The following is a 26,394-nucleotide window of genomic DNA, read 5'->3' on the forward strand; positions in this document are numbered from 1 at the left end:
GCCCGAGCCTCACGTGGCGAGGGACCAGTGCGAGAAGGACGAGAGAGGTGGGGGACGCGCGGAAGTTTTCGCTGCCGTCTGGAGCTTTGCTGCCGAACCAGCGATGCCCGGGGAGAGGGATGGCAAGAAGGAGCACCACAGGGAGGGGAAAAAGCGAGAAAAGCAAAAGGCTCCCGTGGACGACGGTGACGGGGACGAGGACGAGAGGCCACGCTCGCGCAGTTCAAGAAAGGACGAGCCAAGGAGCAAAGCTAAAAAATCTGCTCGGGAGTCGCCGAGCAGGGATCACTCGCGGGGCGACGATGCTCCCGCCGATGATGCTTCGGAGCCCGAGGTCGAAAAGAAGAGGCGGCCGACGGGTAAGGGTGAAGGGGATGCAAAAAGCAGGGAAAAGAAAAGGCTTCCTCTGGATGAAGAAGCCGAAACAGCAGCAGCAGCAGATAAACCCAAGAAGAGGGAGAAAAAGCAGAGTGTGGAAGAGCACGTCGAGGCAAAGCCTAATGGCAACGTGGAGGAGGAGTCTGAGAAGAAGCCCAAACGTAGGAAAGTGAGGGACGAACAAGAGAAGAGTGAAAGTGAACCACCAAAGAAAGACAAGAGGCATGGCAGGTCACACGACGATCAGGATGAGACGGAGAAAGTGGCCACAAAAAAGAAACCTTCTCGATTAAAGGAAGGGAGATTGAGTAAGGATGGAGGCGATGAGGAAAGTGAAAAATTACTGGAAGAAGCTCCACGGAGTAAGAAGAAAGAGCGCAAAGGGACCAAAAAAGAAGCCAGGGAAAGTGCCCCATCGGAAGGGCAGCCAGAAGTTGAACCTCCTGTTGCGGAAGGAAAGAAGCGGCGGAAAGGAAAGGTGGATGAGGAGCAGCTGGAGGTAAAAGCTGCCGAGGATGATGAACCCAAAGAGCAGTCTAAAAGAAGCAAGAGCAAGGAAGTGGGCGGACGCAGGGAGGGAAAATCGAAACAGGAGGAGGACACTCACCGAGATGCAGAGCACGTGCCAGACATGGCTTCAAACGTGGATAAAAAGAAAGGGGGAAAGTCACGTAAGAACGCGGAAGATGGTCACGGGAAAAGCAAAGACGTGGAAGGAAAAGATTCCTCAAAGGCAAAAGAGGAGGTTTCTGAAAATGGCGACTTAGGTGTTGAAAAATCTAAAAAGAAGCATAGGCACAAGGGAGTCAAAGAGGATGCCTCGGAAGAGCGAGATATGGAGCAGAAAGAAAAGGACGGAGATAACAATGGGAACAAAACAAAGAAGAAGAAGGAGAAAAAGAAACCGAGCCAAGATGTGGATGAGGAGCAGCTGAGTAATTCTGAAACAGTTGCCGACACGGAGGCGATAACTCTAGAAGAAAAGGGGACGAGGAAAGAGAAGAGAGCAAAGGACGAAGGCAAGCGGGAAGGCAACGAAAAGGGGAAAAAAGGTGGCAAGAAAAAGAAAGGGCCCGTCGCTGACCCAGCCGAGGTGAATGAAGAGGACGAGGCAGCGGAGGACGTGGTGTACATGGAGAGAACTGCCAACGGCGACGTTGCGGACCGGGTCAGGACGAAAGACAAAGCAAAGCAGAAGGAGAAACGGGGCGAGAACAAAAGCAAGAAGCGAAGGGAGCCGGAGGAGGAGGACGATGAAGATGACGGGGAGGGAGAAGAGGTTGACGAGAGGGGGAAGAAAGCTTCTCGGCAAAAGGAGGCAGGCGGCAAGGCGGGCATGACGGGCGAAATCGTCCGCACGGCCTCGTTCGACCTCATGGACGAGTTCTACCACCAGGGAACGGAGGCGAACGAGGGGGAGTTTACGGTCAAGAAAGGTAAAACTGCCACCAGCCCGCTTTGTGTCACGCTTTGCGAGAGGATTTCTATACAACCAACAACGACGCACTGTCGGTGCTGCCAACGGGTGTGTGTTGATGTAGGAGGGCATCTCGTGTTGCTGGGGTGCGTGCGGGGTGGGGAGGCGCCTTCCTTACGTGCACTAGGGTAATATACGTCCAGGCTGCATGTCGGGCAATGCCATTAAACGTTGACTCTCTCTCTCTCTGTTGATTATTCCAGGCAGAGGATATTACTTATATATATTGCAGAAAATAAAGTAAATTACGAAGCACGCAATTGTGATGAGCACATACCTGTTATCACTGCCTACCTTATACTGGTAGGAACCTCCTGGTTACACCAGCCCACAGGGGATTATTGTGTCCGTCCGTCCGTCGTGCAGGGAGGGGCTGGGTGGGGAGGGAGGGGCTGGGTGGGGAGGGGAGGGTGGGGAGGGGGTGGGTTGGGAGGGTGGGGCTGGGTGGGGAGGGGAGGGTGAGGAGGGGCTGGGTGGGGAGGGTGGGGAGGGGCTGGGTGCGGAGGGTGGGGAGGGGCTGGTCACCCTGTGGTGCCCTTATAAAACTCAACGTTTAACCTACTCACGCCGGCTTGTGCCCATCCTCACAGTCGGGCATATTTGCGGAATACACCACGCCGTCGTTGACCCTGGCCATTGACCGAGCAACCCAACGTTCCTACCAGCTCCCTCCGCAGGAATGTGTTTACAGACCAATTCTGCCCTTGATTGCCCCCCCCCCCCCCGTGCCCTTATACATCTCAACGTTCATCCCACAAAGTCCCGTACTGAAACGGCTGTATGCCATACGGACCTGAAAGCTCAATTTCCCTGTACATGAATGCGGGGTAAACCGTGTGGGTTGACAGGTATGTGAGCAACCTTGGGCCTCGGTCCATCTTTCCACGACAACTTTCATTGCCGTTCACGAGGGCACTATTGGGTATTCTCTCGCAAGTAAATCACACATTTTTGGAAATGCACAAAGCCATCATGCATCTCCTGGTAGATACACAATGCCATCATGCATCTCCAGGTAGACACTGCCATTGTGCACATCTGTAGATACAATATCGTCAACATCTATGTTGGAAGACACAATGCGATTCATATCTCCCCTTATAGACACACAGTGCCATCACACATCTCCCCTGGTAGACACACAAAGTGGGCTGTGCATGGCGTCCTGCAGGCTGTTTCCACTCCAGAACAAATATCCCCCCCTTTATTCAAACACAGGCAGATATGTTGGAATGAAATATAACAATAAAGACAAAATGCCAGTGTTTTAATGTGAATTCCACCGGCTACATCTTATGTTCTAAAAGCCTTGCAGCAGCGGTGAAAGGAGCACAGAAACTCTACTGCTCTGTGTTCTCTGATCTGAAGGATGACTCATTGCCCGTATAAGTAGCATATTGCAAAATTCGGTTATAAGTCCATTAACTACAACAAATGTCAGTGCAATACTGTGCTTTCAGCCTGTGTCCATAAACCTCTGCCAATCATAATCAGGAGCCATGACCTATCCACTGCTGCCACAATCCCTTCCTTCGTTGCGCATGTGACAACTTTGATGTTATTGTATTTGTCGGGTGCTGGAGGGTTATAGTTAAAATGTATCATAATTATAATGATAATTTCAACTGGTAATGCACGCAGTATTCGCTTACTCTCAAAGAGAAAATGACTCAGGGGATTCAATAAATCACAGGCAAGCGGTGAACGGGCGCTAACTATTTCCCAAGTTCAGTGGTCCTCTATATATGAAGGTGTTTTATCCAATTCATTAGTATTTACATGTGGGAGGAAACCGAGGCACCCAGAGAAAACCCACGCGTGCAAGGGGGAAACATTCAATCCCGTACATAGGGTGCTTGTGAACTCATAAATCGGTGTTCTGTAATAATAATAGCACCTTGACGCCTACTGGAAGGGAGTTTCACAACATTTGCGTGATCCACCAACCCTCGCCTATTCAGTGCCTGGATGACAGGCGTGCACCTGGCAAAAACAATGTGCATTATACCTACACGATCTTACATGAAATAAAATGTTTTTAATCGTATCGGTCGTTAAAACAAACTTAAAATTAGTGTTAGTTGTTTTAAACACATACACAAGGGTAAGGAGGTGGCACGGGACTGTGAACCTGGTGATCTGTTTGCTATTTGAACCCATGACTATCATTAGTTGCGAGTGACAACATAACAAAGTCCGGTGTCTTGCCTGCACCAGACCACACTGACTAGCATGGTGAAGAGTGGTCAAACAGCTGAAATATCACTAACGCGGTGTGCATGGGGAGGCCTTCACCCAGCAGTGGCTGTATAAAGCAGTACATTATTATTATCATCATACATAAACAAATAAAAGGCAGAGCAAGCAAATGGTATGTCCATCCTCTGTTCAATACAACAATTTGCTCCGGTAAAAAAAATATATATATCAGTGAACAATTGCGCCAACGTCTTTATTTAAGACAGCGGTTAAATGAAGGCATAGAGGGGAATGAAAGATAAAGAAGCAGAGTGCTTGCTGCTGCGCTGCTAGGGAATGGGATTCCATGCATGTGATTGACGGGGGGCGGGGGAGTGTGCCAGTGAGTATGCGAAGTCACATGCAAATTGGAGAAACGTGACCGAAAGTTCTTGATGAATTATTCATCCGCGCTGTAATTGCATCCGCGAGCGCAACTTTGTGTTTGGTGATTCCCCACAACGGGGACACGTCCCGAAACGTCTTGGACTGTGGTTTGCCAGTGGAGGCGACGCTTTTAAGAGACAAAAAAAAAAGCATTTACTTTTTTAAGAGTTGGAGCTCAGATTGTTTCTACGGATAAGGAGGATGTAGTTGGGGGCACGGACACGCGTGAAACAGGGCTGTACAGCTCAAAGATGAAGATTTCGTGAACCACACCGCGCTTGTAATCTCGACTCGTCTGAGCTGTGTCAAATCAGACGAAATCCCACCGGTTGCGGACGCATTCTCTCTCTCTTTTTAAATGTGGAGTTCCCTCCGTGACTCAAAACAAATATTGCCCGCTTGCTTATCGCCATCAGTGGCCCCGAGACAGCGGTGGAAATTCTGCATTCCTTTGATGGGGTGGGGGGGGCCGGCCGTTCCCTTCCATAAGAAACATTCGGGCGCGGATGTTTTCTCGAATAGGCGGCACTAATTGTGTGGATACCGGGGAGGGATGAGGATGTCAACACCCGCATGTTACAACATCAGAAGGGTGTTGTCGTTAACCAGAAAAAATGCCACACACCGCGCGCGCAAGGGGCCATCCATTCAGTGCGTACGCAACAAAAATCTGTCAAAACTTGACCCCTACCCCCCTCTCCCTGTACGCACGCGGACTTTTTACACCCCCCTCCCCCCCACCGGAGTACGTACGTCTGAAGCACCCCCCCCCCCCCGAATCCTATAGAACGGCCGATATTTAATCCACGCAGAAACGATGAAGGATTAATAATATTAACGTGTTTAAGCAAACAGATAGTCCACCGCCGGACTATCTGACTCATTTGAAGGCCAATGTAGACATATTATTGTCAGTAGACCCCCCCATACGCAAGCGTACGCATTTGGGTTAAGGGGCCGTCCATAAATGACGTCACGCACCTGGGGGGGGGAGGTCAGACATTTGTGACGATGTGTGACGAGGGGGGTGGGGTTTGAGAAGTGTGACGTCACATCAAAATGCGCAACTTTAAATACATATAGACAACACGTTCTACTTAATAAAATAGACTTTTTAATAAATGTTTTAACCTACAACATCAGAGTGCAGCGTCACATTAAATACGCACTACAATGACAATAGTTTAAAGCGATTTGAAGCATGTTTTTTTGGGGGGTTTGGGGGGGCAGAGCTTTGTGACGTCATATCTGAGGGGGGGTCTGACTTTTTGTGATGCTGTGTGACGAAGGGGGGGGGGGTCAAAAATCGTCCAAAATCGCGTGACGTCATTTATGGATGGCCCCTAACCCCCCTCCCCCCTCCATTCGTACGTACTAAATGAATGCCCCCCAAGCAGGCAATGGTGTTAAATGCACTGTTACTGGCACCTTAGTGCCGTCAACTTCAATTTTAACATCATTTGATGTACGCTTTCATTCGCCTGAAATATTAAATAATGTTGTGAAAACAAACAATAAACATGAAGGCCCAGAACATGAAAAGGTGAAAGCATTTTTTTTAAAAAACCCTATAAATAAAAATGAATCATAATAATGGAAATACAACTAAAGAATAAGATCAGAAAACTATGAAAAAAGATAAAATGCTAGATTTGTTACCGCGGTGAATGTTTTGCATCCAAAAGCAATGTCTCTTGCTGCAATGTGACAGAGTGTGCGTGCGATGTAATGGGTCAGCTCGCCTTTCCATGAGATCCTGTGCAAGGTATAACGAATGCGGGCAACTCAACCATTGACAGGTTACTTGCAGTTAATGTCACATTCTGTTTACGGTACACAATAGATGAACGGCAATGATAAAGGAACAGGGTCTCAACTAGAGAGTTGCAGAGAGCCCCTGAAAGAGGGCATTTGGCCTACTTTTTCACGTTGGATACATATCTTAGCAGAGGTGGGAGTAACCACGCTGTACCCCACCACCTACCGATTGGCTAATTGTTGTGTTCCCATTCATATTCCTGGGTGGACAGATACAGGAGGTTTTAAGAAACTCGCCCCATTGTTTCAACTGCCCGTGCCGGGATATCGAACTGGCAACCGTTGTGGATTTTCACATCCAATCTTCTAAACATTTTACCACGGCAGCATCAAAATGTATATACTGTGGAAATTATGGACTGGATAATGTGTTTGTAAAGGGTGGAGTATAAATACCGTATAGCCATGAGAAGCTACGTTCATTTGGGGGGGTATTTTTCGTTTGAAAATGTTCTTCATGAATACATTTAATTTGTTTTTTTTCACCAGCTCGATATTGTGAATGTTTTATTTATGCATACCATAATATAATGTGTAGTTTTATAATGGTTGAATGAATGAAGACGTTAATAAGCAAGCTGTCATGCGAAACACCCTGCCATGCTTTCATTTTCTGAGCAAAGGTTTGCGTCGTTTTTATTTCCACTGTGAGATATTTCATCGTATGTGCATGACAGTAGAACTTATTGAAAGCAAATAGGCAAGCCTCCCTTACTTGCCTTATTTTCCCTTTTCATTAGAAAGCACTTAACTTTGCACATGATTACATGATTCACTCTGTATCTGTTGCCAATTACTGTACTCTCAAAGATACACAGACAAATTATGCGCTATTACCACGTACTAACAACGAGAGATTTGTGCAGTCACTGGAGACTCAAATAACAAAGCATGAAATGAGAAATGCCTCGGATATTTCTGCACTAGGATGCCATTTCCTGACATCGGCCGTGACTTACCCATCCATTTTGGCCTGAGCAAAAGATCACGTAAAGTGATGTCTGAGTGCCTTGTGGGCAACAATGGAGTATACATGATGGTGTTTCAATAATGAGACTTTTAATATTTCTGTAAACTACCAAGCTGTAAAGGTTTCCACGGTTCATTCAGTTTTCCCCAAGATGCCGCATCAATTTAGATACATTTCACATCTCTACACACCCTCAGAAAACAAGAAACCCGCCACTAACAACCTCCCTTACTCTCCAAATGTGCAGTTGTGTGAGGACGCTGCCATGTTTGATCGCGTGAAACTTCTGCCGACTGTTATCGGAAAAATGTAAAAAAAAATATAACGCGATTGTGAACGAAGGCCATGCCCCATTTCCCTACACAGTATTTACTGAAATCACTTTGACATACATTACTCAATTATTAACAGTCAGTTTACTTATTGAAACCTGCTCGTGGAAGTAACAGCTGCGCCGTTGCACGGGTCAGAGCGCTGGTACCATAAACCAACTCGAGCTTCTGGCCACTGTTACAAGTAGTTTTACTTTTTGAAACGTATCATCAATGACAAATATGTGCAGCTCTTTGTCATTCCACTGCTGGATGACGGCCTCCCCATGTCAGGTTGGCCATGGGAGATGTTGTTTTCTCACACTCCAGCACACGAGCGCGCGTGTGTGAGTGAGGGTTCGTGAATGTGCCCACGATGGGTTTAAATATGACTCGCCACTTGGAGGAAAGATTGTCACCCCATCTCATAAAGCCGCATTGATGTTCAGTATATGATTTGTAGTGTGTCACCCCCTCCCCCACAGCTGATCTAACCCCAGAACAGTTGTTTATAACATGGGGTCCACGCACCCCTTGGGGGTTGCGAGGTGCCATTTCTGGGGGTGCGAGACATGCCAGATTTGTTACAAGGGAAATCACAAATTAAGCACGGCCATGTAAGTACAAACTACTTTGTTTCATCAAACCCTTTGTATTGATTAACATTATACATTTTTCAACGATTGAGAACCAGAGGGGTGCAAGGCTGCAGTCAAGATTAAGAACCACTGCCCTAGAATGTTGGTTATTGTCTCTACCGTAGGAAGGGACCCCCTTTGGGTGAGCACCGAGTCTCTTTTTGAATCCTTTATATTAAGTTCACTTGCTTGCTTGCACGCTTACGACCGTGCAAATATTTCGGTCGTTTTTTAACCCACTTCCCGTGATCCAATCGAGCTGACATTTTGCACACAGACTCGTTGTGCGTGACAATTAATGTTCGTGAAAATGTTTTTCCAAAATTTTACACTTTTTAGGACAAAAATATTATATTTAATTACCAATTGCTTAATGGTGCCATGCAATCATCTGACCCATAGGTGGCAGCCATCTCAAGCCCGAGGACGAGAGGACTCTAGCCGCCACGCATATAAAGGATTTAAAGTGAAAAACTTTGTTTTACGGGTTATACTTGTTTTTCCCCATCCCTAGATCTGTGCAAGTGCATGGAAAGCTCCCCATGCCCCTCGCAAGTTGTGTGTCCCCCACCCCTCCCCTGACACCCCTGGCGCAGTGTAACAGCATTGTGTGCGTACCTCAATAAAACAAACATTTAAAAATGTATTTGCCGCTGATGTGAGCTGTGGCCAGGAATTTAACTCAGGTTGGCGTTCTCCAGAGCACAGTGCACAAACAAATGCACTACTGCAACCACCCCCATAAGTAATATATCAATGGATAAATAAGTCATTCATAGGGGAACTGTTTGATTGCTAAAAACATTTAAATAAAAATTAACTCGTGGCCTTCTGGACCAAAGTTTCCAGGTAGCATTTATTTCAACTCTGCAAACTACAAATGTATTATAGGAAGTATTCACTAACTAATCGGAGATATCTGTCAGCAGATACATTACAGCGTATGCACTTGGTGCAGTTGTTGACGGAGGTCCAAGATCAAAATGATGAACTAAAAAGGCAAGCGAGAGCTGGTTGGAACACGATTTGGAAAGCTGAACTTGATAATGAAAGGCAGCATACGAAGGTGTGATAACAACATTTTCAATCAATGCGCATTACTTGCTATGGCGCGCGGATCAGACACACGCACACTGACAAAGGGGATTGAACAACAGCTCACAAGTGTGCAAAGAAGCATGGAGAGATGCATGCTTGAGATTTCACTGAGAGACAGAAAGAAACACTTTTTTTTTACTGTGAAATAAAGTAAATAGGCTTGGGCAGGACATGACGCTTGAGCAGGTGATGACCGGTGGGTTGGAAATAACTGCCCAGTGGCAGCCAAAGGAGGCAAAGCACCCAAGAGGACTTCCACCATGGAGATGGAGCGATGAGATCGGCTCGCGTGAAGTTACCGGGTGGATTGTTGTATCGTGGGATCAGGAAGGATGGCGGCAACTTGAGTGGGGGTGGGGGAGGCCTTCATCGAGCGGTGGATTGATCATGGTTCGGTGATGATGGGGAGATGGAGAAAGCGCCTTTCCCATTCTTGTCTCGTCTTGTACCACTATTGGGCACAATGACTGTGCTTGCGAGCAAGGCTTATTTTATAATATTTTATTTTATTATTTTATTATATTATTATAGTATATGATTATATTATTTTATTATGTATTTTATTATGTTTTATTTTTATTATTTTATTATTTCCATTCTACGTGACTTTACCGAAAGAACCAAGAAGAAGGCTTACATGGTTGTTTGATTCCCCTCCGTGCTCTGCAGTCTACGAGGTGGTGACGGCCACGGGGGATGTCCGTGGGGCTGGAACGGACGCGAACGTGTTTGTGACGCTCTTCGGAGAGAGCGGAATCTCTCCCAAGCTGCACCTCTCCAGCAAGTAGGGGATTTGCTTCCCTGCTCATTACAGAGACGATCATGTTTGTTTTCGTTCTATACTGTATCCCAGGTTATGCATTTTCTACAAGCTGTTATCTGCAGAATCGATATTAACCAGCAAAACTGCCATACGTTTTTTTTCTTCTTGGTTCTTTCGGTAAAGTCACGTAGAAGGGAAATAATCAAATAAAATTAAACGTAATAATTTTTTATTATGTTTTATTATTTTATTATTTCCCTTCTACGTGACTTTACCGAAAGAACCAAGAAGATGAATCCCTGCAGTCACGAAAGCTTTAAATTGCCATACGTTTGTTTTGCTGGTTATGGAAATGTATCTAAACTAGCCTCTGCGATAAGCATGTGCTTGGGGCTGCCATCCATATGTATAAGCCTACAGTATAACCATTGATAAACAGCAGTTTGTAGCCCACGACATGTCTAGTATGAACATGTCTATACAAACACGTCCTTATGTATTCTTAGGTTTTTTCGGTAAAGTCACGTAGGTAAAAAACATTAAAAAATAAAATAAAAAATAAAAAATCACGACGTTTCGGAGGCAACACAAGCTTCCGTCTTCAGGTGGTACCGTCACAGCCACGACAGCTGTATCAAGTAAATGAGAGATTGCAGTAGCTACCACTCCGTTTATATAATGGTTGGAGAAGATCGTGGTGCAATCTCTCATTTACTTGATACAGCTGTCGTGGCTGTAACGGTACCACCTGAAGACGGAAGCTTGTGTTGCCTCCGAAACGTCGTGATTTTTTATTTTTTATTTTATTTTATTTTCTAATGTTTTTTACCTACGTGACTTTACAGAAAAAACCTAAGAATATGAATCCCTGCAGTCACGAAAGCTTCAAATCTAGAACGTCCTTATGTCTATACAAACACGTCTTTATTCAAACACTACCTGTGCCTCGTGTGTTAACAACACACATGAACCTGCATCCTATGCCATTTGTACACAACTCCTGCAGCCAATGCTGTGTGCATGTATCCGTCCATCAACAGACCCACTTGTGCAGCCTGTGCCAATGCAAACACGACTTGTATGTTCGGGTGCTATGGGCATAACAACACACCGACCCGCCTGAAGCATATGCCCCTTTCTACAATAATGTGAACACAACGTGTAGCCAATACTGTGTGCCTGTATGCAACTATCAACACACCCACTTGCAGCCTGTGTTATATCAATAGCTAGAGCAAACACTACCTGAACGAATGTTTCTGGGCCTGTTTGCAATAGCAACACGTACACACATTTGAATGAAGCTTAAGCCATGCCTTAACGAATCCAAACACAACCTGTAGCCAAGACTGAGCCTGTGTTTATCCATCAACAACCAGGACTCGCTTCGAGGTAAATGGTTCCTCTGGCAAACAAATAATTTAGCTCCCCTTTAAAACAATCCTTTGGTAATAACCTTGTCATTTGTTCCAATTTGTTATCCATAACATGACTCATATGTTACCCATTATGTGCATACTTTTTGGTGCGTCCATAACATACAGCAAGAACGAAGGATTTTTCCAGCACTTATGAATTTTTGATGGGCGCTCACAGCTTTGTGCTCTGGGCTGCCGTTGTCATCGCCCGTCCATAAGGCTGGGCTTGCCAACATCACACTCACAGCCTCGAGCATATCCTAACCTTCACCATATCATAGCCAGTGCAAACACTAACCTGCACGAATGCTGAAGGCATGCATCTCATGATTACACAAACACCCACCTGCCCGCACACTTGCCGACTTATCAAAATCAAAAAGATGTAGGCTGGCACCTGCACAGGCAATAATGGAAAACAAAATACACAGATCTTTTCTGGAATAATTTTAATGATAAATATACAAAAGGATTTAGGGATAAAATAGAGCAAAGTAAAAGATCGAATGCAAAACAACAAGTGAAAGAAAAGTTATTAAATACAAAACAACTGACAGAAATTTATATATACTTATTTATTTATTTTCTGTCTTTCAGCCTCAGCCCAATTACTTCAATATGACGTTATATAATAACCTGCTTAACACAAACTTATATGCTATAAGCGTCTTTAAAATCTGTACAAACTTCTACTTTAGTCATACCGCTTCAATAAATAAATGTAAAAACAAATAAAAGAGATATTAGCTTTGAAAGCAGGGATGCGATAAAGCTGTTTTTAATATATATAATTGGTAGCCTAACGCTTAAGCCAGTAGGGTTGGCAAGTTTGCACCTGTAGATTATCCCATGCGCATGACGAACACAAACACTCAGCCTGCTGCATCTGTCATGTCTGTGCGTGACTGATAGAGCCTCATGTTTTTTTTACCCCACAGCCCCTTACCAGGACGCCGGGCTGACAGGTTATGTCGCCACAGCGTGACTTACAGCTTCTTTCTCCCTTGTGAGAAAGAAGCTGTAAAGGGGCCACGTGTTTAGGCCTCGCTGTACAATGCCAAGTCATACCATCCTGGGCAGATGAATCTGCTCCATTGGCTATGGCCTTGACATTTGAAACATCTCCAGAGTGTTATATTACCATTGTTTTAGATAACGGTCATCATAATAATAGAGTAGTATTTTAACGATTATAAAATATGTACTTTGTAAAGTGTTATGTTCTGAAATGTGTGGACAATGTTAGAAATCTAAATGCGTCACGTGATATGTTTTTTAACCAATAATCTTTTTGGGGTACTGTAAACTAAATTCAAAGATATTTAACGTGTACAATACAAGCAGACTGCAAAAAAACAATAACAAAACAAGCGTTTGTTAAAATCTAGCGTGTTTACCTGTTAATTCCACCAATTATTCCGAATGTATTCTGTGAATGTTGAGGTGATTTTAGAAAGTGTTCGGGAACTCGGTGGTTACGAACATGATCGCTTTCAAGAGATTCACGTTTAATGTTTGCTCCAAGTATCAAACTATGTCCTTGTGGCAGTTTCAATTATGCATTTTGCAATTAAGTGCTGCATCGCGGTGATGTGCACTCAGATTGTAACATGCCTGCTAATATGTGCCACAGACTATCATTATCTAATTGTTAATTACTGAATATAATTATCTTATGAATTCATTAAGCGTAGAAAAAATACGCCACAGTAATGGGTTTGACAATGTATACAGTAGTAAGCACTTGTGGGAGCAGAATCTAACACAAGGCCAAATTTGGGGTTTTTTTTCTGTCTCTGTAAGCATACGATTAAGAAATTGATGTCTTGGGCATGTTCTCTGCGGCTCTGTGAGATGCGTAAAACAATTATTTGATTGAAGTTCACATGTTATTTATCGGAATAATCCTGACCTCTTCTTAATTCCCATATTTTAAAAATGTCAATATTTTCCAAATGACACCACTGCCTGACACCGATGTCTCCAACAGGTCAAAGGATGCTTTCGAACGCTGCAAAACGGACATTTTCCGATTGAAAACAAACAACATCGGACCACTGAAAAAGATCCGGTACACTGCCAATCCTGCACTGCACATTGGGAAATTAACACACTGCATTCTGTTGCAAGTGCACCTGACTGTGCAATGTGTTGTCTATTGAGCTCACAGCCCATGCTTAAGTAGTTATGTATTGGATAGCTGTGTGCCAGTGATTTCCACCCACTCATTGTTCACCAATCACCTCGCCAGTACACACTGGTTGCCTGCACTGACCTCATTATGTTCTATCTCTACCGTAAGCCAGATCCTATTCTGCTGTAGTTTTTTGTTGTTGTTTTCTCCTCTGCCCCCCCTCCCCGTAACATTCTGCCAGTGTTGAATCTTGGTTTGCATAGGCCCCTGGTGTCTGGAATAAAATTGAGCCATCTATCCATTTTGTTTTCTCCTCTTCATAGCCCAGTGCTTGGCCCCTCCAATCCGTGTACCCTGCCACAGTTGTGCCGCTTCCACGCTCAATAACTATGCCACAGCAATTTCATAATTCTCTACGCCCCACCTTTACACACAATTCCTCCTGCTCAGCATCTTCACCTGAATGACCCGGCTTGTCATTGCTCCTCCCACGACCACCCTCCTTCGCCTGATGTTTCTCTTCCCTGTTGTACAGGCTGGTCCAGATGTCTTGTGGCCCTCCAGTTAATTGGCCCCAAACATGTTTTCGTTGCATATTATATGTATGTTTTGAATGAACTTTAAGTTTTAGAAAATAAAATGGGGGTCACATGACATCTGGACCACCCTGTACAACCTCTTTAGATATAATTTTATTTAAATGCTTCATGAATATAACGTTTTATTCCACCCACATTTAAGAAACCGATTATTGCAACTTGGCAGCGATTGGCAAAACCCTAATTGTCGATAGAATGCTTCGTTATATAACGAGTCAAAAGCCCGATGAAACAGCTCTGTACATTGTGCCAGAGTATGTACGGAGAATAACACAGCATGAAGAGATGACTCAATAGCAATCCTGGATTTCTGGCCCAGAAATATGCAAATGCTGAGAGATAATTTGATACAACTGTATGATTGTTTTTTTGCAACTCTTGATGACAAAAGCTCAAGATAAAAGAATCACATTGCTTAGTGCCTTAAATGTTTCATATCGCTCAAGTGCAAGTACACATGGATGGATCTCCAAATAAATTCTAGGTTTAACATCTGTCTGCCGGGGCAGTTTGTGGCTTTTGCAGCCAGCCAGGTGTGACTAATTGAAATCTGTGAAAAGTGCGAGGGGAGGGGGAGGGAAATTTCCATGCATCTCATTACTTAAATTGTTCATACGTGATAAGTAGCGAGTGGAGCGGCTGCTATGAGCCCACGGACCCGAGTTCGATTGTCGGCCATGGCTAACATCAGTGCCGAGAGGTATCTAAACAGGTCCCAGTTCCCCCGCCCCCTCGCCCTCCTCACCAATCCACATTGACACACGGTGAAGTGTAGTCAAACATGGAATGTCAATCCACTGCCTGCATTAAGAAGTTGAGTGACAAATGTTTAATTTGTTGACCTTCATAACATTTTCATCATTAAAGTAAAATGATCCGTTTAATTAGCGGCATGCTTTGTATAATTCTGATCAAAAGTCAATGTCTCTTTGTGCTTGAAATGGCATTGAACAGTGCTCGTCTCTGTTTAAACTAGGTCAGTGGGGGTAATTCCACATTCTTATGGCAAGGGCCAATCTTCATTTGACCAATATAGTCGAATTCCCACAAACCGATACTTGATTTGTCAACCACCTCTGGTAGGCACGGTTGGCTACGTACGGTGCGAAATATGTTCAATATATGAACCTCATGGCGGGACCCCGGGGTCCCGAATAAACAGAACTCGAAATCGTAATTAATTTATTTATTTTTGGCGACTCCGTCCCACCGCGCACATAAATGCCGCGACCCACCATTCTGTTGTCATTTCGTCCAAGCACAGCAGCGATGACGAATGCGCAGAAGAGCTGAACAAGTGAATGCACTCCATGCTCGGGTATGGGCAGGATCATACGTATTATGCAAAGTTGCTGAAACTGTCTACACGACTTAAGTCCTTTATTTGTCATCACGGTATGCATAATACAGTGAAACTGCTCTACCTTCATTATTATTTGTGACCTACCAATGTCTGCAGCCTGGATCAATCGATGACAATCTTATTACCTGCAGATATTTAACAGATGAGATGCGTTGCACCGTGAATTCCTCCTTTTGTCCGTATGCATCTGTGCAGATAGGTTTTTTTTTGCGGTTAAGCCATAGTCCACACATACTGCTCGTATCAAAGCGGATAAGAGGAGCGGCGAACCACGACACTGTAGAGTAATATTGGTACAAAGCAGTGGCGGGCCGTGTATTTTACACCTTCAGTGCTATCCTCCCGCAATTAAACCGCCTTCGAATAACCTCACAATGACACGAGGGCTATAGGCTGTTGTCATTCGACGTAACCACCCCATATTCACAGTGACAGTAACCTTTATCGAGTAGAATAAAGTGATTTAACACGAGGCTCAACACCTATGAGAGTTACAATATACTAATTGCAGAGACATCGATACATGGTGACTAAAACCATCAAGGATGTACCACTATTATGCAGTATGACAGGAAACTGCATCACAAATAGACATTGCATAGCCCAAATCAATGTTATTACCAAAGAAACAAGAACAAACTCACAACAACCAGTCACATTTACTCATAGCAAAGTTTTTGTTTACATTATAATATGTGTATACGAGAGCCGGGGGCTTATGGAACCCCGGGGTCCCGCCATAATGTTCACTGTTATATACAAAGGATTTTGTAATATATTATACAGCATACTGTGTATGCATATATGGAACATTTCATAATTTTGATTTTTGTTGTCCGCAATAAGCGGCTGGGTACGTGTCTTGCAATCGAATGGCTATGGGTTAAAATGCCAGACGGGAGGTCCACTCAGTCCTTCATTTCTCCAGGGTGTATAAAATAGGTACCACTTTGTTGGTAACTTTGCATTGGTTGCCCCACGGAAAGACTTGCCTCTGCCATGGGTGTGTGCTTTGGGCTGTCAACAAGAGAAGAGTGCCACGTGCATTCAGCTGAGCGGGTAATTAAAGTGAAATTTTGACAATTACACTATTATGTGTTTATGACCAATGCGCTTGGAATGTACCCAATCTCATCGTATCTTGCAAGCGAAGCATTGTTGAGCCTGGACAGTGCTTTTATGGGTCACCACCATGCATACATTTGGTGGTCCAGATGTCTTGTGACCCCCATTCAATTCTCGGAAACTTTCTATTTTTTAAGTGCGGTTTATTTCAAACAGAAATGAAGATGGAAAGGGCAAACACATGTTAGGGGTCAATTAATTGCGGGTCACAAGACATCTGGACCACCCTGTGTAAAATACCTGTTTGTACGGCAGAGGGAAGTGCATCAAATTCCATTGTTGTGTTGCACTGTGCCTCAACGCCTCTCCTCCCACCTGCGCTCACCAGCACGGCGAAGAAGGTCAAAATCTCCCCTTGCTCACACTTGGCCTGCATTTGCTGGTCAGGATTGAGCACGACAACACGGGAGCGAGCGCCAGCTGGTACCTGGAGCGCGTCACCGTGACGGACGTGAACCGACCGCACCTGCGCTACTACTTCCCCTGCGGCCAGTGGCTTAGCCGGGTGGAGGGTGATGGCCTCATCGTGCGCGACCTCATGGGCAGCCTGGACCCCACTGACGTTCCCCGCCGTGAGTGCTGCCCCGTGCACCCGCGAGCCGCACTGCTATGGCCAGCGCTCAACATAATCATAGTGATCGTCATAACGTAGTACGTTTGGCATTCGCACCGTCCTTATAGCTTTTAAGGGCAGTGACGTGGCCTAGCGGTAGCAGGTTGGCCACTTGTTGCAGAGGTTCACGGTTCGAAACCAGCGGCCACCCTGGTTATAACTGCAGGCGTAATAACCATAATGCCATCTGCTTCGCGGTGGATGTTCAAGATCCCCTGACACAATTCACAAGAGTAGGCCATTGTGTGCCGGCATCAGGGTCCAAATTTGAAAATTCCACGCAATTTACTCGACCGTGATGATACGTAAGATTAATTGCTCCCTTAATGACAGACTAGTGCCCGAGGTTACTTTTGCAAGCTATTGTAGTTTCTTGAATGCTCACCTGAAAAAATAAAATTAACTTGGAACAGGAGACTTACAATTTTAAGACTTTCTCGATGCATGACATGCAAACGCACAATCACCCCACCGTGACGAGTTCTGTGGCACCGCCAACTTGAGATGTCGTTTGTGTAGAGTCCTTGATGATCTGTATGGCAGCAATGTTATACGAATAATTATGATTATTATGAAGCAAATGTAGTTGCAAGAAAAGTGTGTGCTGTCCCTCAAGATCTGTTCAATGTGAGCAATCGCGCGCATTTGCTGTCCCCATTTAGCGAACAAGTACGTGGTGCGAGTGAAGACCGGCGATGTCAAGGGTGGTGGCACGGACGCCGACGTGTTCATCAACATTTTTGGGGACCTCGGCGATACAGGTGAAGCTTTTATGTTCGTGTTATGGATTCCATCAGTGAAACACCAATCGAAGGTGAAATAGTGGTGTGGAAAAAACTGCAGGAGGCTGGGTCAGGCGCTCTAATGTTCGGTTTTTGGTTGAGTGTGAGGGCTGTAGCATTGGGTCGCAGTGCCCAAGGTGGTCGGGATAGTGCTAGGGTTGTCCCCTGCTGATGAATGTTTGGACTATTTTTAAAGACTATTTGGCTAATACAATTGGCAATTGCTTCAAATTAGCATGTATCTTGTTGGTTAACCCGAGGAAGTAACAGCTCTCGTACATTACTATAGCAGGGATATGCAAATATAGCTTACAAGTGGGAGAATCGGGACGTGATGGGATGTTTTACAAAACCTGCAAAATTGGTCTTGAGTCACAGCAACTCATTTTCATCAGACTTTGACAGCATAGGGAGGCACTTTTGGTGATAATTTTACGACATTGTTTTCCATTCGTCATCGCTTTCACACAAGTGTTACAATAACGTGTGCCAATCAAATACAAATTTTCTTTTCAACGTATAAGGGGTCGGTTGATGATGCATTCATGAAATGTAATTAACCGGTACGTGTTAAGCAAAAGTATTATGATTGCACACTGAAATGGACTATTCATACGGATTAAGTGTAATTGCTTTTGATGTTCTCCGGCATTGGCAGTGTGGTACATTGAATGTGAAGAGCTGTAGGATGCTGCCAGGCTACGTTGTCAATGGAGGGAAGTGTAAGAAACTCCGCTGTTGTACTATGCAGTGCTCCCTCGCTATTTGCAAGGGATACGCTCATTCCAGAGATGCTTGTGAATGGCAAAATTTGCAGATACTGGATTGATTTTGGCCTACGAAAGCTTACCTTTTCAACGAATTACCTTAAATAAGTATATAAATGTACTATTATGTACAAAACTATTATCATAAAACTTAAAAAATGGTTATACAAAACATTAAATAAAAATACATATTGAAGTATAAAATAATAGTTTAAAAATGAAAATCCCATAAATGATGATGATGCTGCACACTAACATCATCACTTTACCTCACCATTTTCTCACATCACATTCTCTCTCATCACTTTATCTCTCATCACTTTCTTTCTCTCGATGCAGTCGTGTCGAGTTCCAGATGCAATTTGTGGATAGCTAAAATCGTGGATGGCAAGTTCGTGAATAACGAGAGAATGCTGTACCGTAAGATAAGATGCTCCAATGTCTTATCTTCCCCCACCTTCACCGACCCATGCCGACCAGCGTGATAAACCACGGTCAAATAACCCCCACGACCTTCGCGATGTGGGGAGGCCTTCATCCAGCAGTGGCCTGAGAAAAGGGACTGTGTACATACCCGCATGGAGAGGTAACTGATGACTTGTATTGCCGTGTGGCATTCGTCATGGTAGGTGCATCACAGAGATAAGCATAAGAATATCACAGTATTTCAGAAAATAGCATCAATATTGAAACAAATATATTCAAGGCATCCAAGTGTTACCTATGGTCTGTTCTCCGACACGGATGTGAAAGCTGAACAATTACAAAGATCCTACAAAGCAAACTAGAACTAACAGAAATGTGTGTTTTTTTAAAGAAGGATGTTAAATGTTTCGAAGACAGACAAGAAGCGTAAAATACATGTACAGTATTATGGAAAGCAGCGGGTACAAAAAGAAAATGTATAATAATGAGAGAAAAGCAAGTTAGATTTATTGGACGTGTAATGAAAGAATAAGAGATTTTATGTCATGTTTTGACTGGCAAAAATTCTAGGTATCACAAGAAGCCGGGGAAGACTGTGAATGCAGTACATAAGCAATATTCTTAGGTTTTTTCGGTAAAGTCACGTAGGTAAAAAAATCTAAATTAATAAAAGTTAAATAAAATAAAAATCACGACGTTTCGGAGGCAACACAAGCTTCCGTCTTCAGGTGGAACCGTCACAGCACGCTTGCTGATTTTTTACCTACGTGACTTTACCGAAAGAACCTAAGAATATGAATACTTGCAGTCACGAAAGCTTCAAATCTAGAATTAATACATAAGCAATTTTTACATTTTAGAAGGAGCTGGGAGTATCCAATGCAAATAACTTGAGTAATATCACGGAGAGAGCTAAATGGAAGGCCATTATCGCCAACGTCTTTGAAAAAAGGATATGGCACACAGAGAGATATCTAGATTTGTCAACATCAGGCATGATCAATCCACTGCTGGATGAAGGTCTCCCATCTCTTGCAATCTTGTGATGTAATAATCCATCTAGCACCTGCCCGCGAATTGATTTCATCGCTTCATCTCCTCCGTAGATATCCCCTCAGATGTGTCCCATTCCTCGGCTGCCACTCCTCACCACCTTGACCATCGGCCATCATCCCTGCTGGCAACATGACCTTCCGAAGCGCACTTTTCTTAACCGTTTTCGTGGTGAAATGTTCTCTGTTATCAAAGCTACGTGTCCCTCTCCATTTCCCTCAATATAATTCCGAGCTTGCATTTCTCCAAGCTTCTTTTTGCACTCATGACCTTTTGTTCTCCTATCTTCGTTATTGGCCACGTGTTTTGTGGTTCATGGAACACATGCCACATGTGTGTATATATATATGCAATTACGTTCAACTTCTTTCGCAACCTACGTAGCCCACCGTGCTAATCGGAGGTGTGTGGGACAACTGTGCAGGGGAGCGGCGGCTGGACAATGAGAAGGACAACTTTGAGCGCGGCGTTGAGGACAAGTTCACCATCGAGTCCCCGGCACTGGGGATCGTCAAGAAACTTTCCATCGGCCACAACAACAAGGGCTCCTCCTCGGGCTGGTTTCTCGAGAAGGTGTGACACCGACAGCAACGTCTCACTCCTACAGCCCCTTCTGTAGAACAGTAATAATAATAGTTTCATTTGATATAGCGTCATTCGTGCTAATAGCATTGTATAACAGTGAACATTAATTTTATATTTGAGGACCAAATCCTACATACAGCCACTACTAGGAAAATGAAAACCATACTACCAAGCTAAATGAAATAATGAAAATGAATAAACAAATTTAGAAACGCCAACAAAACAAAAAGCACGAACAACAACAACAAAAGTGATCATAGCAAAGAAATTGGTCCATTAAGTCACAGTATATGGAATGTGAAATCAACTTCTTCATTGGATCACAGCTACCTATCAGCCATTGAGCATCGAGTTACTAAGACTATTGATGGTGTTGAGTTCAATGGATTCAATTGTTTATGCAAAGTCTGTCTTATTTAGTAAACTTGCTATTATTCCACGGTATCCAGCAAGCATCTCAATGGCACATTTAGTAAATGTACTGCTGATGGTGACAATGATATCATAACCTAGCTCATGTATGCATGTTGAACTTATTTTGCACCGTACTTAGCCAAGCATGTTATTTGGAGGTGCAGCGAAGGAAAACGAACTAAATACAATCACCATTAGGATGATCATGCCTATGACTAAATCACCCTGAATGCAGCCAATCTTGTCATATATCTAAAACTAATTAAGGTTTACCTATTTAGTGGTCTGATTCATTATATGGTAGACTCCCTGGGAATATCAGGCAATGAAGGTTGGGCAAAGGTGGCCACAAGATGCCAGAACAGCAATGCATTCTTAAATCTACCTGTGCAGAACATTAAGTGTACTCCCCTCGAATATGTGGGGCGGTTTTGTCGATGCTCTACAGTTTCCTCCAAAATGCAAAAGACTCATTCATGGAATGTTGCCAAATCGTCCAAACCAGGATCCTTCCTTAAAACTCGGTGAGACTTTCTTGGGTAGATGGCACTCTTTTTGTTATTATTCATATGCTTCATATATATAATGGTGATTAAAAAACATTATCAGAATGATGTTCATATTAAATCAATTCTAATAATAAAAAACACAATTATAATTACGGCCTTTTGTCAGCCCACTGCCAGATGAAGGCCTGACCTTGCCTTTCAGTAATGGAGGTTGTTTGACCATACTTCAGCATGCTGGTCAGTGTGGGTTGGCGAAGGGGTCTCGAAGACCGCTTCAGATATCACTGGCCGTTCATTTATTCCATGGCTGGGAAAGAAACTCGGGTCATCGGGTTCATCGTCCAATGTGCAACCCACTCCGCCTCCGCTCCACCAAAAATACTCTGAACAAATATAAGTAACTTATTTGACTACCCAGTAAAACTTCGTCAGCATATATTCATTCCAGGAAAAATATTTACAAGTTCAAATGGTTGCATTGGTGCATGTATGAGCAAACCAGAGTATCCATAGACAACAAACATTACGAAGGGATAAATAATTCAAAACTTCCATTGATAGGTCAGGACCTACCTCATGTACTTTCTCTCACAAGCACCTCATTGAACTGAATTAAGATATTTCACACACACACAAACACACGTGATCCCAGCATGAACCAGCAACCCTGCCTGCACGTTATTTGGATTGCAGTAGTGTGTCAATTGAGCACGGAGGTTTTCGCAGCCACTTGTAGTAAAAGTGAATTTTCCACTTCTACTCCTGTGGTCTTTTAGATAATGCCGGAAGACCACAGGAGTTGGGGAGTGAGATGCTCGCGGTAATGCACGGCAAAAGCTTGATGGAAAATATGCACAACACACCGCCTAACGTGAAAGACCACACTTGGGTTACAGCCGCGTGTCGCTGTAGCTGTACAATTATGGTGCTGTCATAACGGTAGTGGTGGTGTTGATGTTAGCAGTGCCGTGGATAATGACGACTATGTTCAGGTGACGGTGGAGGATATCGATAACGACGAGACGTACGACTTCCCGGTGAACCGCTGGTTCGCTGTTGACGAGGACGATGGCAAGATCCAGCGAGACATCATAGTGGGTGGCACAGAGGCTACAGGTGAGGACACTTAATTAACACGGCTTGCGCTACAGTCCCCATTTACAAAGTTGCTGCATGCAACAGACACCATCTCAACACACGGTAGCTTCCTTCAATACAGATATCATCGTTCATAATGCAGAATTCATGAAACAGGTCGCATTGATTATGCTTCAATATACATTTTAAGATGTACATGCAGTGGTCAATATGTGGCAGGATATGACGGTATAGCATACCGACACTTTTCAGAGCACCCAACATGTAGAATACTATAATGTTTTCGCAGAGGGAAACCAGTAATTAACATAGGCTGCAGGATGAATAAGTTTCGTATTGGGACTGTTTCCTAACACACAGGATTGCAACTGCTCTGTGAGAATTCAAAAGGATTCTTTGTCTCACAAGACGATGCTGATGGCACAATTCGAATACAATTGAATCGCAGACACACTCTGTGTATTAACACTGGATGTAGACAACGTTGTGACCCAAGATATGACTGAAGCTTCGTCGTTATCCATCTGACCCATGTGCAATTCGGCATACTTTGTGGCCAGCAATATCGCTCAGTGGGCCTTACTTGGTTAAAATAAAAGTAGTTACATAGTTCAGTAAATGCTCAACTTTTTGGTAATGAAAGATGACATGATACATTTGAAACACGAGACCATGGATATAGGTTGACTGCTATGTTTCCAGTTTAACAATTATAATGAGCATTTCAGATATTAAGACCGGTGCTGAATGTCAGATAAATATTGACTTAAAGCTTTCGTGACTGCAGAAATTCATATTCTTTGGGGCTTTCGGTAAAGTCACGTAGATAGGTTCAAAGAAAATAACAAAAAACTACGACGTCTCGATCGCAACACAAGCGTTTGTCATCAGGATGACGAACGCTTATTTTTTGTTATTTTCTTGGAACCTATCTACGTGACTTTACCGAAAGACACAAAGAATATGTCAGATAAATACTTAACGCTGAAATGCTCGGCAGCCAGTGTTCAACCCTTGTGAATATTTCATGCACGTAGAATGCTTATGGAGATGTTTCTGTATGTGCCTTCATTAAAGTTAGTGATCTATTTCAGCTCTAATGCCTTCGATATTCAACGAGGAACTGATCACTGTTGCATAATGCATCGTCATACTCCAGGAAGTAATGTCACTGGGTCAAATCTCACAGCGGGGTCGTTGGGGTGAAAGGCGGCGCTGCTCCCCACGGTGGATGTAGCACAAAATAATAGCAATCGACTGAACATTTAAAATGATATATTATGAGATAGCAAAGGCTCGTTTTGGTCGGATATGTTCAAAATAAGCAGATGCATAACATGTCATGTGACTAAATTATTATATCGTGGTTTCATTGCAAATGAGGTATTGAATTCTGGTGAATGCGATCACAGAAGGCTGCTTCTGCCATACCCCTTTCAGATATGCAAATGTTCAGATATTAAAGAGACCTCTGTATTAATAAACCATGGTGAGGGGATAGGAAGGGCAGTGCCACGGGAAGGGCCTTGTCAATCGGTATTTGCAGAGCGTGCTGCCACGTGGGCTGTATGGTGTGTCGTTAAGGTTGCTATGAGAAAGGAGGAGTTTAGCATTCACGACAGCCTTTCTTTGAGCACAGCATTGCTTGTGATAAATCTTGACTGGGTGACAAGCCAACCTTTCGGCAGAGGTCCTGCCAAACTCTTTGCAAAAAGTTCAGAACCAAAATCAAAATGTGGCTTTTGGGGAGGCATCGCTAAATACATTTCCAGGAAAATAAGAGGGCATCAACTTTGGACATTGTCCTGTCCCTTGCAGCCCCCTGAAAGGGCTCCAGGAGAATGAACCTTTTCGTTGGTTATTTTTTGTTCTTTCTTCTCACCAACACCTTGCAGGCATCATCTACAACATCTCCATCACGACGGGGGACGTGCGCGGGGCCGGCACGAACTCTAAGGTGTACATCATTCTGCACGGAGCGCAGGGGCTCAAGAACAGCGGGCGCCTCTTCCTGCCGGGCGGGCAGTTCGAGCGCAGCCGCACTGACTGCTTCAGCAGCGAGGTGGCCGCCCTGCTCAGCCCGCTCAGCCGCGTCACCATAGGCCACGACAACTCAGGAGTCAGCTCGGGCTGGTTCTGCGACAAGGTGAGGCTGCCGTGGGCTTGAGGGCATCTGAAAGAAATAAAAGCGTTTCGTATCATCAGGGTATAAGGGATATTTCAACTGGCAACCTGCTGGATTGTCCAATGTGCTAACCATTACATTGTGGCAGCATCCTATAAATAAATAAAAATTGCGGTCATTTTACCAAATTTTATCTCGGTGTCCTATCATGAGATGAAGAATTAATCTCTTTGTATCTGTTGCAGAGCAGTGCAATCCGTTGTGTTATAAATTGACCCACAGAATTGGATAACACAGAACTACTTCTGAGATTCATTCAAGCGACCCTGGTCACCAATTACTTTGTGTCGTCTTGGTAACTGGGCTGCGGCCTTCAACTCACAACACTTGAGAACCCAGATTAATCACAGGCAGCTATCTATATTTGAACTCACAATCTCAGCAGAGCAGGCTCAGTGCTCTGACGTCTGAACCACTCGGCCACCTCCCTGAAGGTAGCTTTTACCAGAGGCCCATAGGCTCGACTATGGTCAAGTCAAACATGGGTCTGTGTCTCTCTATTCAAATGAGTAAGGGAACAGTCCTCATTTTTGTTTGCTTCCCTAAGCTAGTGGTGGATCGTCTACATTCACATGGCAGGGCCAGTCTTTCCACTTCCTTCAAAGTGGTAATTATTCAAAGTGGGATCTTGAAAGGGTTGCTTTGCTAGAATTCGAAAACACATTTTATCACTGTGAGAAACACTTTAAACACTTTGTCAAGCAGCCAAACTGATATATTGGTGGGTGAATAATTAGGTTTGTAGCTACTTAATTCACCTAACAATTCAATATATGACTCAACTAGAAGGCTATCGAGTAGTCAACTTAATTATTTGTAATCTTTTATTTTTGGAGTATTTGAGGAGTCTCACTAGTTCAAACAGCTGATGTAGATACACCTTCCTGAGTAATCAACGAGGGAGAATTAATAATCTTCACTGTTATTTTCTACATCACAAATCATTGATAATGCTTCATATCTCTTGCTTCTATTGCAGTGTAGATGAGTCAATGTAGGGTTGTTCCTATTGCAATACTGTACAATATAGATTATGTCTCCAATCAAGCAGAGGTTTAATTGAGGCACAGGTCATACATTTTGGTTTCTGGGTCAGAAGACACAGGGATGACAACAGCGTGAGATGGGATGGGAAGGGGTTAAATAATAGAGAGCATCTTGAAAAAATGAGGGGATTATTATAGTTCATCTGTCAATTAATGTAGGACCAATTGAAGAATGAAATAAATTGGAAAATGTACATTG

General features: G+C 43.9%; 1 protein-coding gene across 1 annotated transcript in view; it reads left to right on the top strand.

The window, feature by feature from the left end:
- Positions 1–956: 956 nt before the first annotated feature.
- Positions 957–26,394, top strand: part of LOXHD1 (lipoxygenase homology PLAT domains 1) — a 121,707-nt gene continuing 96,269 nt past the window's right edge. The window contains exons 1-8 of the mRNA XM_078885040.1: positions 957–1,814; positions 9,985–10,099; positions 13,487–13,567; positions 17,105–17,289; positions 17,993–18,091; positions 20,783–20,931; positions 22,859–22,982; positions 24,860–25,110. Coding sequence (XP_078741166.1) covers positions 1,010–1,814; positions 9,985–10,099; positions 13,487–13,567; positions 17,105–17,289; positions 17,993–18,091; positions 20,783–20,931; positions 22,859–22,982; positions 24,860–25,110 — 1,809 coding nt within the window. The 5' untranslated portion in view covers positions 957–1,009. The remainder of the gene's footprint in view (positions 1,815–9,984; positions 10,100–13,486; positions 13,568–17,104; positions 17,290–17,992; positions 18,092–20,782; positions 20,932–22,858; positions 22,983–24,859; positions 25,111–26,394) is intronic.

This window comes from Lampetra fluviatilis, chromosome 3 (genome assembly GCF_964198595.1).
Source record: "Lampetra fluviatilis chromosome 3, kcLamFluv1.1, whole genome shotgun sequence".
Classification (NCBI taxonomy): Eukaryota; Metazoa; Chordata; class Hyperoartia; order Petromyzontiformes; family Petromyzontidae; genus Lampetra; species Lampetra fluviatilis.